At 43.7% G+C, this 16,827-nt stretch overlaps 1 protein-coding gene across 1 annotated transcript in view; it reads right to left on the bottom strand.

Annotated features, from left to right (window-relative positions):
• Positions 1–1,055: 1,055 nt before the first annotated feature.
• The window catches only part of LOC147882845 (NAP1-related protein 2-like), a 37,774-nt gene continuing 22,002 nt past the window's right edge, over positions 1,056–16,827 (bottom strand). Inside the window, exon 10 of the mRNA XM_087400716.1 lies at positions 1,056–1,580. Coding sequence (XP_087256842.1) covers positions 1,518–1,580 — 63 coding nt within the window. The 3' untranslated portion in view covers positions 1,056–1,517. The remainder of the gene's footprint in view (positions 1,581–16,827) is intronic.

Below are 16,827 nucleotides of genomic sequence, written 5' to 3'. Positions count from 1 at the left end.
TGAGACCTACAAGAATTTGCCATTGAGTACACTTGATCCTTGGCGGCCATAGCATCCACTCTTCTTTCTTACATGAATCCACTAAGCAGCTAGTACCAAACCATCAACAACATCATTCCTAAAAGTAGCACAGTTCTTTTCCAGCCAAACTGTGTCACAAACTCACATCATGTAACCCCCTATATAGATTACATTCTTCTTTGAACGTCCGGATTTTCACATTTTTCATGTATAAATTATGTATGAAGATGCCACAACATTGCAAACTATTACAAAAGCTTTGCTATTCATTTCCACACGTATATCCATCAAATAGTACATATGTTGCTTTTTAAATTTAGAATATGCTGTGTACACATGATACTTTTTAATTTAGACTAAAACTTTACAAATAGATTTGAACATACCCAAGTTGGCATGAGTAGAAGCCTAGTTAATAATAAATTGCATGAACTGATCCAAATCATGTTGCATCATCACTTAACAAATTAGTTGGTAGCAACTTGTAAGGATTAGTGAGCTTGAGACCTACCTCAACGTGCTTCTTTGCTTATGGAACATCCTTACCAAGAATTTGCCATTGAGTACACTTGATCCTTAGCGACCATAGCATCCACTCTTCTTTCTTACATCAATCCACTAAGCAGCTAGTACCAAACCATCAACATCATTCTTAAAAGTAGCACAGTTCTTTTCCAGCCAAACTGTGTCACAGACTGACATCATGTACCCCCCTATATAGAATACATCCTTCTTTGAATGTCGGGATTGCATCAAACCTTGAATACAAGCTTTACATGGCACCTCTGATATAGTCACTAAAATAGAGTTTAGGAAGGTGAGAAACATATGATGCTAATCAATGATGGTAAATTCAACTTGATGTAGTTACAAAAAAAAATGAAGTGCCTCATTCATGAGAGAGCCATGAAAACAAGAGCACACTTGATTTACAATGCACTCACTCTTTACCATAGCATTTGCATATGCAATCAAATCAGATACCCCATTGACTATTAAACTCACCTCTGCTACTGAATCCGGTTTGCTAACTGTGCAATTTAAGCTATGCCATTCCCGAAAGGAAAAATATAAATGACATAGCCAACCTTGAGCTGCTTTACATTACAAGGAACAGTTCTTACAAAATTTCAAACTTCGTCATTACTTTTGCAGAAAGATATGCAAGCTCAGCAATTCAATGGAGCTGCATACACACAACAAGTTCCCCACTTCTGCTCAGGAAACTTGTAAATTACAGAACTACATAGATTGAAGATTTAAAAGCAAAGGGTCACCCATACCTACAGCTGCAAATGCCTGAATATACAGTCTCCAAAACAGTTAAACTTCCTTTTCCAGTCAATTATCATGCAAGGGAATATAACATCAATTACAGGGTCAGCTAGAGTTTTCAAAGCTCAACCAGCCATTGCAAGCCATAGTCACAAACGACAAAATGACTTCCAATGCCCCTCCTTGACAGAAAACTTTGCTAGGATCCAACCAGATTCGTCCTACTCATCATCCTCCTCATCATTGGGTTCATCTTGATCATCAAATCCATCCCCATCATTGCCCTGCATTCACAAAAGAATCACCCTCATGCACATTACTAGCAAAAGGTAATACACAGCAGCATAGGCACTTGTTAGAAAGAACAATCAAGAAATCTGTATCATCCATCCAATAAAACCATTGTACAAATTTCAGGTAATTAACGAGTCAGCAACATCGCAGCACAATGTCTCTAAAATTCAACACGCATCACAAATGACAAAGCATGCTTAAGGGAGGTTGTCAACTAATTCAGCAAACATCAGTTATATTCTAAAAGAAAATAACAACCTCTACGAGCCAGTCACCAGATATGTTACTAGGAAGACTTTTCATGAGTTTCAAACACAGGTTTCATGATGTATATAAATATCAAGCGTGTGCGCCCATCTATCTATCTATCTCTATGCGTGTGTGCGCACATGCATCTATCTTCTATCTCTCTCTGTGTGTGTCCATGTCAATGCTCCACCCTCTGTTATCCTTCACTATATACCTTAGTTGCTCACATGCAAGGGCCCCCCTAGAGAAGCCGTGAGCATGATAGCATAGGTGAACGTGAGATGCTACAAGACCATAGTTACCAGCCGAAACGGAAACGGAAGAAACGGAAACGGAAGAAACGGAGTTTCCGGGCTCCGCCGAAACGGAAACGGAAGAAACGGCAATATGATACAATTTATGTATAAAAATTTATTTTTTATACATAATATAATTATCAATAGAGTGCAAATCATACATAATACAAATTACAATTATCTATACTTGAAGGCTGAAGCTTCAGGCTTCAGCCTTCAAGCATCAATGCATCATTCATGGTTCATGCCTCTATGATTCTAAATTCTTGAATGATGCTTCAATAATCTGAAATCAACATGTATCATGAGTCATGACTAACAAGTTTGGCATTACAAGAATCTGAAATTTAGAAGTTTGAAGTACTTAAAGTTTAAACTTAGCACACAAGTTGAAACTTGAAACTTGAAACTTGAAAGTATTCAATGTCCAAACTCCATAGACGATCATGATTCATGGTCCACAAATTTCATGATCATGATTCATGACTCATGACTCATGAGTCATGCAAGACTCAAAATAAAAGCACTCATGGATGATATAAAAAAACAGCAGGACTACTGATCATCTGCATCATCCATGGCCTCCTCGTCATCGTCATCCTCTGCGTCCTCAGATAAGTTCGAGGCATCTGTGTCACTGTCTGAAGAAGAATCATCAACATCAGGATCAGGACCATCGGGTGCAACTGAAGTACTAGCACCATCTCCAGATGGTTGAGTGTATGATCGTGTGTGGTGTGCTGGTGCTGACAGCTCCTCATACAACATGGTGTATATGTCCAGCTCCTCCCGTGGGATATCTGGGATGACCTCCACCTTCTCCACGTCCACCTTGTCTACATTTACTTGGCGAGGTTCGGGGCAGCCGGCGGTGAACTCAAGGAGACGGAGGTTGCAATGACAAAACACCAACCGCTCCAATTGAGCCGTGCTCAATCTGTTCCTCTTCTTTGTGTGAAAGAGGGCCCAAGTGCTCCAGTTCCTCTCACAAGGACCGGAACTGCAGTCCTGTGAGAGAACACGTATAGCAAGGCGTTTCTGCCATAAGCCAATTAAGCCGAGATAAGTATCAGGAACTTGATAACTTTAAACATATTTGTAGTAGATAAAACTTCAAATTACTTAACGACTAAGCTCCAACTAGTGGCGTTGGAACTTGTCTCTTAGACTCTTACCAAAGTAGGAGTACAGTTGCCATATTTCTCCCACCAGGAGACAGGTTGCAACTGTGTCTCTCGGAGCCTAGCTGTAGGTCGACCAAAGGAGAGGCTATGATTGCGGAACAATAGAAGTTCATCCTCCAGTCTTCGTTGCATCTCCAAGTCACCACCCGTCCAATTTTGTAGATACTGTTGCATCCCCTCCTCCAACTCGTCATTCTCATATTGCTCTTGACTGCGCCAGAGCGGATGCAATACATGTGCCACCGCATGGATTGGGCGGTGGAACCAATTCCACCGCTTATTCCATATAGCACGGATGGACTCAACCCTAAATAATGCCACAAGAAATTAGAATGCATTATGCATGCAAAATTCATAGACTATAGATAATAGTAGTAAGTACATACATAATATATATCTGAAAATTCCAGGCTTCATGATAACAAATTGCCATTTAGTAACTGCAATAATTATACATATTACAAAAGTAAAAAGTCTTACTTATCAGGCGATAGGAAAGTGTTTCTGTTGAGGGCCTCTCCAATCTTGTCCATAAACTCGTACAAGAGCCCTAATGTGCTTCCCTCCATGTCTGTGATGCGAAGCACCGTGTAGATAGGATTAATCGATTTGATTAATGCCTCTGCCTCATTCCACCAAGACTCATCCATGATCATGCGAAAAAATTTGATAGACTTTGCTTGGCCTCTATCATCCCAATCTCCCCACTCCCGAGACACAACCGTGCGCAACAAGCCCTGGCGCACTCGCACAAGCCTCTCCACCACTATGAACATGTAAGCAAACCTTGTGGTTGGAGGTTTCAATAGCTCAAGGTCACTGTAAGCCCGATAGATGCTGAGGACTTTGGGTCTCTTCGTGACAAACTTCACGATACTGCGGGCTGTGGAGAAGATGGCATCAATCCAAGGTATCTTCCCTAGGTCCTCGATCAAAAGATCAAGGCAATGTGAGGCACAGGGTGTCCACACAATCTTAGGGAACTCATCTTCTAACATGGCACCCATTGACACACAATTGCTGCCATTATCTGTCACCACCTGCACCACATACTCAACACCTATCTCCATAATGGCTGGCCGTAAATGCTCCCAAATATACAGCCCTGTAATCACTGTACCTGCAGTGGAAGCATCTATGGCTCTCAAGAACATGGTTCCCTTGCAAGAAGATACTAAAATATTGTACACATTCCTCTTGCGTGCATCTGACCATCCATCGCATAAGAGTGTGCATCCATATTTTTTCCAAGTCTCTTTCAAGGGCTTCATTTGGTCTTCCACACATTCCCTCTCTCTTTTTAGCTCTCTTGTCCGCAAGGCCTCATATGTAGGCCCTTCCCATTCATACCCAATGCGGCTTACGGCTCTCATGGCCTTCCTCCATCGTGTAGTCTTCGCCACATGAAAGGGTATTGCACATTGTATGAAGAGCTTTGTGAGCTCACTAGTGGCCTCCTTCACTGCTTGCTTTTGCAAGCGTGCTTGAATGCTAGACCTTTGCAGTGATCCTCTTTTCCCCGCACTAGCATCCACACTAATTGATCCATGTGGCAAGGGTGTTCTTGTGGCACTAGGACCTGCGCTCGATGTAGTTGATGCCCCTCTACTTCTCTTTGCAGAACCCAATGTGCTGGCATCATCCAATGGCTCAGTGTCAGCAGCCTCTTCTTCATCTTGCAGCCCTTGTCCTCCACTTTTTGCAGCCAAGGCTGCCATACGCGCACGCTTCCATTCTGCTAGGCCACCTTTCACTGCAGTAGGCACGAACTCACAAGGTCCTACATCCTTGCAGGGAACACCTGCTAGATGGTCTTTCACCCGTGTGACAGACCCCGTCTTGCTTACGCCGCAATAGTTGCATCTCCACTTCTTGGAGCCACCGCCTCCTTTATAACTATCCAGGAGGGAGACATGGACCCAATAAGCATCTCTCGGCATTGAGGAGGATGGAGAGGTGAGAAGGAGGATGGAGAGGTCACAAGTGACTCGTGAGTCGTGAGAAAGGATGGGAGGTAGATTGTAGAAGGAGGATGGAGAGATAGAGGTAAAAGAAAATGGAGAGGATGGAGAGGTAGAAGTGAAGGAGAATGGAGAGGAGGAGGATGGAGAGGTAGAAGGTAAGATTAAAGAGAGGATGGAGAGAAGAAGGATGGAGGGATGGAGTCAGGAGAGCAGGCTGCCAAGGATGGAGAAGATGGAGCAAAGGATGAAGAGGATGGAGAGAGCTCAGAGACGGATGGAGGTGAGGGCAGGTCCAAGAGCAAAGGATGGGAATCGGGATGGAGAGAGCTTGAAGGATGCTGGAAGGAGGCTGGATTCTGGAAGGAGGCGGCGAAAAACGGAGCAGGCCGCGGCGAAATCCGAAAGAAAAGAGAGAAAACCCGTTTTTAGGGTTTCTGAAAAAACGGCAGAAACGAAACGCCGTTTCTTGACGAAACGGCGTTTCCGTTTCGCCGTTTCCGTTTCCTGTCACGAAACGCACGTTTCGTGCAACTATGTACAAGACTTGTCAAGATGAGAGAGATTTTTCATACTCATGGTCGCCAATGTGGCAACCAGATAGGGGGCAATTTTTTGGGAAGTTGTCTGTGCTGAGCAATGAATTGATCCAACTAGATCTTATCAAGGTGACTCGAATACACAACTGAAGCGCATCAATGTATCTTATAACAAAGCAAGCATGTGTCCCGGGCCATTCCTATCTAGATCCATAAAGCATGAATCAAGCCGCCTATAGGTAGCTCATCTACCAGGTAATGATCGACATTGGGGCCATATGATGGATGAGAGTCGAGTTGCTCATAGAAGTTGCGCTTGAGGCCTTGTTTGCTGTCGAATCAACAGCAAGCATAGTGCACAAAGTGAGTAAGAATGCTCCAAGGCATGCCCTATGTGGAGAAGAAAGGGGGCGTTATATAGCCCCCAGCCAACCTGGTGGGCTGGCCAAAGGAACCGACCAACTGGTCGGCCTAACTCGATCCCTAGGTCAGCTGACCCGACTCAAGCAAGGTCGCGTTTGGGTAAGGTTAACCTAGCCAGTTAGTGTAACCCAACCAAGTGGAGTCCCACATTGGAGACCCACCCAACCATAACCCAAGGCCTTTTGGCCCCTACTAGCTTGCCTAGCCTAGCCTATTCCTACATCTTACTCCAGCCGAGCACACGCACAAAGAAGCCATACTCTAATACCCTCTCTGCAGCTCATGGAGAGCCCAATAGTCTAAAGAAGCAAGCCGATGGAGATGGGGACCCTCTAGCAACACACCTACTGGATTCACCTCAAAGAGAGCACCAAAAGCTTGGATCCTCGCAACCATAATGCCACTTTGAATAGGCACTGAGATGTCCTCAGCTGTGATTTCTATGCCAGCGTATGGTTGCATCAAAGGGATGGTCTTTACATCAGATGGATGTAAAGAATTCCTTCTTGCATGGTGATTTGATGGGTTAAAGTGTTGGAGTTTGAGTAGGACTTGGAAGAGTGCTCAAAGGCTTTAAAAACTTGAGCAAGTGGCAAAAAGCAGGTCCCACAAGGCAAAAGATACCCGAGGAATGGCACCATTAAAAAAGGACCCACGAGGTTCTAAAAAGAGTATAAAAGCTGCCCCAAGATGGGCTAAAAGCAGAAAAGCTTAGCTTTTGTAAAAAGTAGCTTTAGAAAAACAGGTCTAGCTTTCAGCTAGGCCAAGTTTGTAAAAGAAGGGGCCTTAGAGCTCCTAGATTCATTGAAGGTTGTACTCAGCTTCATGCTCTTCTCAGAGCCCGCTGTACAAAGTTTATGTCTATTGCAATAGAGACCTTCGAGGTGGTCCGGCCCTCATTCTGGGCCCTAATGTTGTGTACTGTCTTTCTCTCTCTCTCTCTCTCTCTCTCTCTCTCTCTCTCTCTCCCCCAGACGCCTACTCTTGATGCAAGTATCATTTCTATTCCTCCACGCCTTGCCTTTCTAATGCGAGTGATAATAGTATTAGAGACTCTTCAACCGCCACGCGCGTGAGCTATCGAGAAGAAGAGAGATCCTGTTGCGATTTATATTCCAGCATTCCGAGGGCTCTCATTTGTACCGGAAGGCAATAACTTGATTGCGATTTGCTCTAGAAGGCCCGTTTTTGCTGTGATTTGATCCCGAGCTGCCAATTCGGGTTGCGGATAGTTTACGAGAGCTCTTGGCTGCTGCGATTTTATGTCCAGGCTGGTTTCAGTGGTATCAAAGCGTGGTTTTGTCTTCCTTAGTGGCAACGACCCAAAGACTCCTCTGCCTAAAACAGGGCAATTGCAATTTCCAAGAAGGCACATCGCAAGCCAGTTTTGGTTGGCATACAAATAGTTCTCTAAAACCAATTCGGATTGGCATACAAATAGATCTCAATATATTATTTGGGCATACCCCGGACTAGTGATTGAACCACACAACCAAAAGCTACTCCTTCCCATACTTCATCGCGCATCGGGCCGGCTCCCGTCTTCACCCATAAGCGTTTCGGAAGGAGTGGAGGATTTGCAGTTGATTGCTTTAGCCCTAGCCAAGCTTGATTAAGTGGGTCAGATCTTCTATCTCTCACATCATAGTTTCAGAACGAGGCAGTTCAGCTGCAAGACGGGAATACCGAGCTGGTCTACATCTAAGTATTCGCACCCAAGCAAGCATTGAACGCAAGACAAAGCTACGAGATTTGATGCACTCAGTCCTAGTAGTTGAAGAAACAAAGAAAGATTTGCTATGGACGATGGCAGCATCAAAAGGCAAAGATGGAGACACCTTCAAAAGGGACATGACCCGACACTTCATAGACAAAGACAGCTCCAGTTTCAAAAGCCAAGGGGTCCATTGAGCCCTACAAAGGAAAGTCAAAGTTTTCAACAAAGCAAATAGAGGCCTTCTGAAAGGAGGGAAAGCGTTTCAATTGTGCGAAAGAAGGGCATTTGGCTTCCCAGTGCACTGACAAGCCTCCGGGTTTGAGGGACTCCAAAATGCCAAAAGAAACGTCAAAGCCTTTAGCGGGAGGAGTCCTTGATATGTCTGGAAGAGCCACTGACCCAAAAGCTCGAGAACTTTGCCCAGAATGCTTTGATCTTATTTGATCCAGGAGCTACAAACAATTTCATCTCAGAATACCTAACTTTGAGGCTATGAATCAAGACGGAAGAGTTGAGACCAGCTCTAGATGCAGAACATGTTTTTGAAAGAAAACTAGTTAAAGTCACTTTATTGATTGGGAAACTCAAAATTCATATTCAGGACTGTGTACCATGAGGAGTTCAATGTTTCACCCCTCAAACATCATGATGTCATTTTCGTATGCCATGGTTCCACAGAAAGGAAGTAAATCTGGACACCAAGGCAAGAACTCTCAGTTTCATGCACAGAAACAAGGAGCATAAATTTTGGTCAGAGGATGAGGCGAGACAATCCCAATTTATCTAGTGTTTCTATTGCTAAGTCAATAAAATCAGCTATTTCTGTGTACTTTGTTTTTGTACAAGAGAGCGAGAGTCAACCCAAAGTGAAAGTGAATCCTGTCGAGAAAGAAAAATTCCAGTTTCTTAATTCTTTCAAAGATTGTTTCCTAGATTCTCCTCTAGGAGAGCTTCCTCCTAAGCGGCCGGAAGACCATGTCATAGAGTTCCTTCCAAGAAGTGAGCCTCCAAATCGACCACCTTATCATGTGAGTGTAGTACAGACCGAAGAAATCATGACACAGGTACAGGATCTACCTCCAAGGGACTCGTTCAGAACTGTGGACCATGAGGAGTTCAATGTTTTACCCCTAAAACATCATGATGTCATTTTCGGTATCCCATGGTTCCACAAAAAGGAAGTAAATCTGGACACCAAGGCAAGAACTCTCAATTTCATGCACAGAAACAAGGAGCATAAAATTTTGGCCAAAAGAAGAGGCGAGACAATCCCAGTTTATCTAGTGTTTCTATTGCTAATTCTATAAAATCAGCTATTTCTGCGTACTGTGTTTTCGGACAAGAAAGAGAGGGTCAACCCCAAGTGGAAGTGAGTCCTGTGTTCAGTTTTTTAAGTCTTTCAAAGATTGTTTCCTAGATTTTCTTCCAATAGAGCTTCTTCCTGAGCGACCGGAAGATCATGTCATAGAGTTCCTTCCAAGAAGTGAGCCTCTAAATCGACCACCTTATCGCGTGAATGCAGCACAGACCGAAGAAATCACGACACAGGTACAGGATCTACTTCTAAGAGACTCATCAGACCCAGTTCCTTACCCTTCTATTCACTCGTACTCCTAGCTCAAAAGAAAGATGGCTCCTATCGTATGTGTGTGGATTATAGCGCCCCTTACCCTTCTATTCACTCGTACTCCTAGTTCAAAAGAAAGATGGCTCCTATCGTATGTGTGTGGATTATCAGTCAATAATACTTTCCGATCTCTCACATAGAAGATATCTTGGACAGACTGAGAGGGGCCACGATCTTTAGTCGCATTGATTTGAAAAGTGGGTACCATAAGATAAGCATCCATCCTCAGGATGTTCATAAGATAGCTTTTCGGACCACTTTGGTGATGCCCTTCAGGTTAACGAACGCACTGTGTTTTTTTGAGAGTTGTGCATTTCATTCCCTCTAAGGGAATTCAGTTTTGTATCTGCTTCAATCTCTTTCTTAAATATGGCCCATCAAAATCAGAATGACTTCCAGTTCGGTGGTCTTTCACAGGAAGACAAGTTGGATGGTACCAACTACTCCCTCCGGAGTTTCATGGTACACAATATTCTGATTTCTCGCAATTTATGGGATTATGTCAATGGGGATGAGATCCGACCAGCAGATATTGCACCTGCTACCCCTCCCCAGTAAGGAGGTGGAAGAGGTCATGCACAGGGTGCAGCTGCAAGACAAGTTGTTGGTGCAGCTACAGTCACTACTCCAGAGCAGAAGAGATGGGATTCACGGGATGCCTTAGCTTTGTCATGCATCTCTCTTTCAGTGAAAAGATTTATCATTCCACATATCCGGTCGTGTAAGACCTCCAGGGCAGCGTGGGATATTTTGGAAAGCATGTATGCAGCTCGGAATGATGCAAGGGTATCTTTCTTGAAAAGAGAGTTGAGTAATACACATATGGAAGAGGGTGACTCCATGTCAGTCCACCTCACAAAGCTACAGGATCTCAGAGAGCAATTGTTAAACATAGATGAAATTATTCCTAATTCAGAGATGATTACAACCACTCTGAATTCTCTTCCTGAGTCTTATCTCAGCTTTCATACCTCGCTGAACTTATCATTGAGGGGGGGTGCAAATCCTCTCACTTTTCATGAGTTGATAGGACTTCTGCTTCAGGAAGAGCAGACTAGGAAAAATGTGGCTTCACGTGCAGGTGAACAAGCCATGCTCTCAAAATTCAAATAAAAAACAAAGGGACAGGCAAAGACATCAGTAAATCAGCCTTCCAGTGGGTCAGGACAGCCTTCACAAAAGGCTAAAAATGATGCAAATAAGCCCAAGAAGAAGGGTTTTTGTCACTACTGCAAAAAGCCAAGTCATCACATAGCAGAATGCAGGAAAAGGCTTGCAAAAGAAAAGAAAAACAGCTCAGGTATGGCTGTTTCAGATTCAGCTCCTCATGCATCTGACAGTGGGGATGCTGCAGCCAACTTTGTTGGACAGGATTATGCCTTTTTATCTTGCATTTCAGATTCTAGGTTGGCTGTTCCAAATGCTCGGGATAGTACAGCCACTTGCAGTGATGATACATATGCATTTTTAACTTGCAGTTATGACTCTTCTACAGATGCATCTACTTTCAGTGTCAATGAAACACTGAACACTTGGTATTTTGACAGCGGTGCATCCAAGCACATCACTTCTAGGAAGTGTCTTTATACTTCCTTGCATTCACGTCCCGTTGGTAAGAAAGTCACTTGTGCCAACAACTCATCATATTCAGTACGTGGCACAGGAGATGTTGAGCTCACTGCCATTGATGGCTCAATTTTCAGACTTTCAGATGTCTTATATGTGCCTGGCATAACCAAAAATCTTCTTTCAGTGTCCACTCTTAACAGAGGTGGATTTCAGGTCATCTTTGAGGATGACAAATGTGCTGTCCGAGACAGGGAAGATGACTATGCCTTAAGGTTATCTGGTACTCTGTTGCGTGGGCTTTTTCAGCTTGATATTTTTGAGAAAAGAGCAGCCCATGCTCTTGCAGTTTCTACCCCTACAGCCGCCATGCAGAATGCAGAATTATGGCATGCCAGATATGGCCACATGCATTACAACAGCTTGATGACACTTCAGAAGTTTTCCGTGGTTGATGCATTGCCACCTCTTGAGATACCTCCTCCACATGCCTATGAAGGGTGCATTTTAGGCAAGATGCATAGATTCCCCTTCAAGAAGGATGGTTCAGTTAAAGCTGTCCGCAAATTACAGCTTATACACAGTGATGTCTGTGGTCCCATGAGGACTCCATCGTTGGGTGGTCATCTCTATTTCGTTACATTTATTGATGATTACTCCAATTTTACTTGGGTTTATGGGCTGAAACAGAAATCTGAAGTGTTCACGGTGTTTAAACACTTTTCAGCCATGGTTGAAAATGAAACCGGACTCAAGATACAGACATTGCGCACAGATAGAGGCGGGGAATACTTGTCTGCAGAATTTGATGCTTTTCTCAAAGGCAAGGGTATTGTGCATCAGCTCACAGTCAGGCTGACCCCTCAGCAAAATGGCAAAGCTAAGAGGAAAAATAGAACCCTCATGGAGATGGACAGATGTATGCTGAAAAGCAAACACATGCCTCACAAATTCTGGCTAGAGGGTTTGATGTGCGCCAATTACATTTTAAATCGGGCTCCCACTAAGGCTTTAAAAACAAAAACTCCTTATGAGGTCTGGAATGACAGGAAGCCTTCAGTGGATCACTTCCAAGTCTTTGGATGCCTTGCTTATGCTCATGTGCCAGTTGAATTTAGGCACAAGTTGTCAGATAAAGCCATTAAATGCATATTTGTTGGCTACAGTGCAGAAAGCAAGGGGTACCGTCTCTACAATCCTGCTACACGCAAGATCATAGTAAGTAGAGAGGTGATATTTTCTGAAAATTCAGCTCACACTCAGGCTGAATTTCAAATGCCTTCATCTTCAGAGGATGTCTTTGAGGGGTTGCTACCCATTGCCTTGGGTTCCCCTGCTGATTTTTTTGATGCAAATCAGAATTTACAGCAACCTCTAGATGCTTCAGTTCCGCCACAGGATGTCTTGCCCCCTCCACAGGCAGTGGAACAGGTGGTGCAGCAAGAAATTGCAGACATACATGCAGCAAAAACAGTCCCAAACTGGCTGTTACAGACTCTCAGAGAGAGTAAAATTGATGCTCCGTTATCTGGCAGGACTCGCAGTGCAGCAAGGCACATGGAAGGTGCTAAGGTGCTAATTCAGTGGAATCAGCATATGTAGATACTCTCCTTGATGAGGAGGAGCCTGCCACATTCGAAGACGCAAAGGATAATGTGCATTGGATGAATGCCATGCACGATGAGTTGCAGTCCATTGCAAAAAATCAGACTTGGGATGTTGTAGACTTGCCACAGGGTAAACATGCCATTGGCACACGATGGGTTTTCAAGGTCAAACGGAAGCCATTGACAGATATAAGGCAAGGCTGGTTGCTAAAGACTATGCTCAGAAAAAGGGCATAGATTATGAGGAGACATTCGCTCCTACATCCCGGATGACCACCATCCGATCAGTTATTGCAATGGCTGCACATTTTGAGTGGAATACTCATCAGTTGGACATAAAAACAGCCTTCTTAAATGGGGACTTGCTGGAAGAGGTGTATGTCAAACAACCTCCGGGCTTTGAAACTACAGCAAATGCACTTCAAGTATGCAGGCTCAATAAAGCTTTATATGGGCTGAAACAGGCCCCTCGTGCATGGTATGCCAAGATCCATGCCTTTTTGACCAGCAAGGGGCTACACAATAGTCCTACTGAGAGCACCCTCTACATCAAGATGGATGGGGGGGAAATTTTAGTCATCCTTCTTTATGTCGATGACTTACTGCTCACAGGGTCCAATGAAGACAAAATTGCAGATTTCAAAGCTGATTTGCAGACCAACTTTGACATGCCAGATTTGGGGCTGCTTCACTTTTATTTGGGGATCCAGTTCTCTCATGAGAGATGTGGCACTGTTATGTCTCAGTCCAAGTATGTTCAGAAACTCTTGGACAGATTTAGCATGCATGAGTGTAAGCCCATAGCCACTCCCATGGAGCCGGGGCTGAAACTCACAATGCATGATGCAGGAGAATCAGTTGATGCCACACTTTACAGTTAGGCTGTTGGATGCCTCATATATCTCTGCAACACTAGACCTGATATTCAGTTTGCAGTATCTTAGGTGAGCAGGTACATGCACAGCCCAAAAACTATGCATTGGCAGGCAGTTAAGCGCATCTTCCGTTATTTGCAGGGCACAAAGTCTTTTGGCTTGCTATTTCCCAGGGGGGGTGACTTGCAGATGCATGCCTACAATGATTCAGATTGGGCTGGTGATTATGATACTAGGCAGTCCACTAGTGGCAATTGTTTCTTTTTGGGTAAATCTTGCATTTCCTGGCTGAGCAAGAAACAATCTACAGTGGCTACCTCATCATGTGAAGCTGAGTACAGGGCAGCTTTCACAGCAACAGTTGAATGTGTCTGGCTGCGACGTCTATTTGCTGATCTTCATCTGTCTTTGGAGGGTCCCTCTCCAATTCTCACTGATAGTCAGAGTGCCATTGCAGTGGCAAAGAATCCAGTGTTTCATGGTCGCACGAAGCACATTGAGGTTCACTATCACTACATCAGAGAGAAGTTGCATGCAGGAGAGATCAGTAAGATCTTTGTGTCCACACATGACAACGTTGCAGATATTTTCACCAAAGCACTACCACGTGAAAAGTTTGAGGCATTTCGCAGTGCCTTGAACTTATATCTGTTTGGTGATTGATCAGCCTTGTACATGACATTGGCACTGCAGGGGGGTGTTAGAATTATAGATATAATTCAGCAGTGACCAATGTAATATAATAAGCTAGTTAGGAGCACTTTTCCCTCTTTAAGAGGTTTTCCCCCCTAACCGCAGTTAGTTCACTAACTATGGTTAGTGACTACTAAGGTTTTGTCACTAGGACAAAACCTTATCTCTCTCTCATTGAGTTGTACTCTTACACTCTTCTATTGCAACTCAGCTTTCAGCTTCCAAGCTTCTAGCTCTCACTCTCTCTTGATCTCTCTCACTCACCATCTCCTCACAGCAAAGACATCACCAAATCAGCCTTCCAGTGGTTCAGGACAGCCTTCTCAAAAGGCTAAGGGTGATGCAGGTAAGCCCAAGAAGAAGGGAATATGTCATTACTCCAAAAAGCCAAGTCACTACATTGGAGAATGCAAGAAGAGGCTTGCAAAAGAAAAGAAAAACAGCTCCGGTATGGCTGTTTCAGATTCAGCTCCTCATGCATCTGACAATGAGCAAGCTACAACCAACTTTATGGAGCACGACTATGCCTTCTTGTCTTGCAATTCAGACTCTCAGTTGGCTGCTCTGGATAGTACGGCCTCTTGTAATGATGACTCTTATGCTTTTCTGACATGCAGTTATGATTCTTCCAAGGATGCATCAGCTTTCAGTGTCAATGAGACACAAAATACATGGTATTTTGATAGCGGTGCCTCAACGCATATCACTTCAGGAAGTGTCTTTTCACATCTCTGCAATCCACCTCCCGTTGGTAAAAAGGTCACATGTACCAACAACTCCTCCTATTCAGTTCGTGGTATAGAGAAGTTGAACTTACAGCCATTGATGGCTCAATATTCAAAATTTCTCATGTCATGTATGTGCCTGGTATCACAAAAAATCTACTTTCAGTGTCCACTCTTAACAGAGTTGGATTTCAGGGTCATTTTTGAAGATGACAAGTATGCAGACCATGACAGAGAGCATGACTATGCCTTGAGATTGTTTGGCACTTTGTTACGTGGTCTTTTTCAGCTTGACATGTATGAGAAAAGACCAGCACATGCTCTTGCAGTTTTCACTCCTACTGCTGCTATGCAGAATGCGGAGTTATGGCATGCCAGATATGGACACATGCATTATGGTAGCTTGATGACACTTCAAAAACATGCTATGGTTGATGCATTGCCTACTCTTGAAACACCTCCTCCACATGCCTGTGAAGGGTGCATTCTTGGTAAAATGCACAGATTTCATTTCAAGAAGGATGGATCAGTAAAAGCTATTCGAAAATTACAGCTTATCCATAGTGATGTGTGTGGTCCCATGAGGACTCCATCATTGGGTGGTCATCTTTACTTTGTCACTTTTATAGATGATGACTCAAACTACACTTGGGTTAATGGGCTGAAACACAAATCAGAAGTGTTTATGATTTTCAAACACTTTGCAGCCATGGTTGAGAATGAATCAGGACTCAAGATACAGACATTACGCACAGATAGAGGAGGGGAGTATTTGTCTGCAGAGTTTGATGCTTTTTTGAAAAAAGACAAGGGCATTGCACATCAGCTTACAGTGAGGCTAACTCCTCAGCAAAATGGCAAAGCTGAGAGGAAAAATCGTACTCTTATGGAGATGGATAGATGCATGCTAAAAAGCAAAAAATTGCCTCACAAATTTTGGCTTGAAGGTCTCATGTGTGCCAATTATGTTTTGAATCGGGCACCCACAAAAGCTTTGAAGACCAAGACTCCCTATGAAGTTTGGCAAGGGAGAAAGCCTTCTGTGGATCATTTTCCTGTTTTTGGATGCCTTGCATATGCTCATGTGCCCGTTGAGTTTCGGTCTAAGTTGTCTGATAAGGCAATCAAATGCATTTTTGTTGGGTACAGTGCAGAGAGCAAGGACTACCGTCTCTACAATCCTGTCACACGCAAGATTATTGTCAGTAGAGATGTTATATTTTCAGAAAATTCAGCTCACACTCAAGCTGAATTTGATTTGCCTACTTCTTCCGATGATGTCTTTGAGGGATTACTACCCACTGCTGATATATCTGATGTCACACGCAAGATTATTGTCAGTAGAGATGCCTTGGGTTCCCCTTCTGATATATCTGATGCAAATCAAAATTTTCAGATACCTCCACATGCACCGATTCAGCCACAGGATGTCTTACCACCTCCACAAGCAGTGGAAGAGGTTGTTCAACAAGAAATTGCAGATGTACATGCAGCAAAAACAGTCCCAAATTGGCTGTTACAAACTCTCAGGGAGAGTAAAATTGATGCTCCATTACCTGGCAGAACTTGGAGTGCAGTAAGGCATGGGGAGCAGCCTGAGACATTTGAAGAGGCACAGGATAATGTGCATTGGATGAATGCCATGCACGATGAATTGCAGTCCATTCAGAAAAATCAGACATAGGAAGTTGTCGATTTGCCACTAGGTAAACATGCCATAGGTACACGGTGGGTTTTCAAAGTTAAAAGAAAACCAGATGGGACCATTGATCGGT

This window comes from Dipteris shenzhenensis, chromosome 29 (genome assembly GCF_047967505.1).
Source record: "Dipteris shenzhenensis isolate YYH24624 ecotype China chromosome 29, Dip_SZ_1.0, whole genome shotgun sequence".
Lineage (NCBI taxonomy): Eukaryota > Viridiplantae > Streptophyta > Polypodiopsida > Gleicheniales > Dipteridaceae > Dipteris > Dipteris shenzhenensis.
The sequence above is the reverse complement of the archived record's forward strand: the minus strand, read 5'-3'. Positions and strand labels throughout refer to the sequence as shown.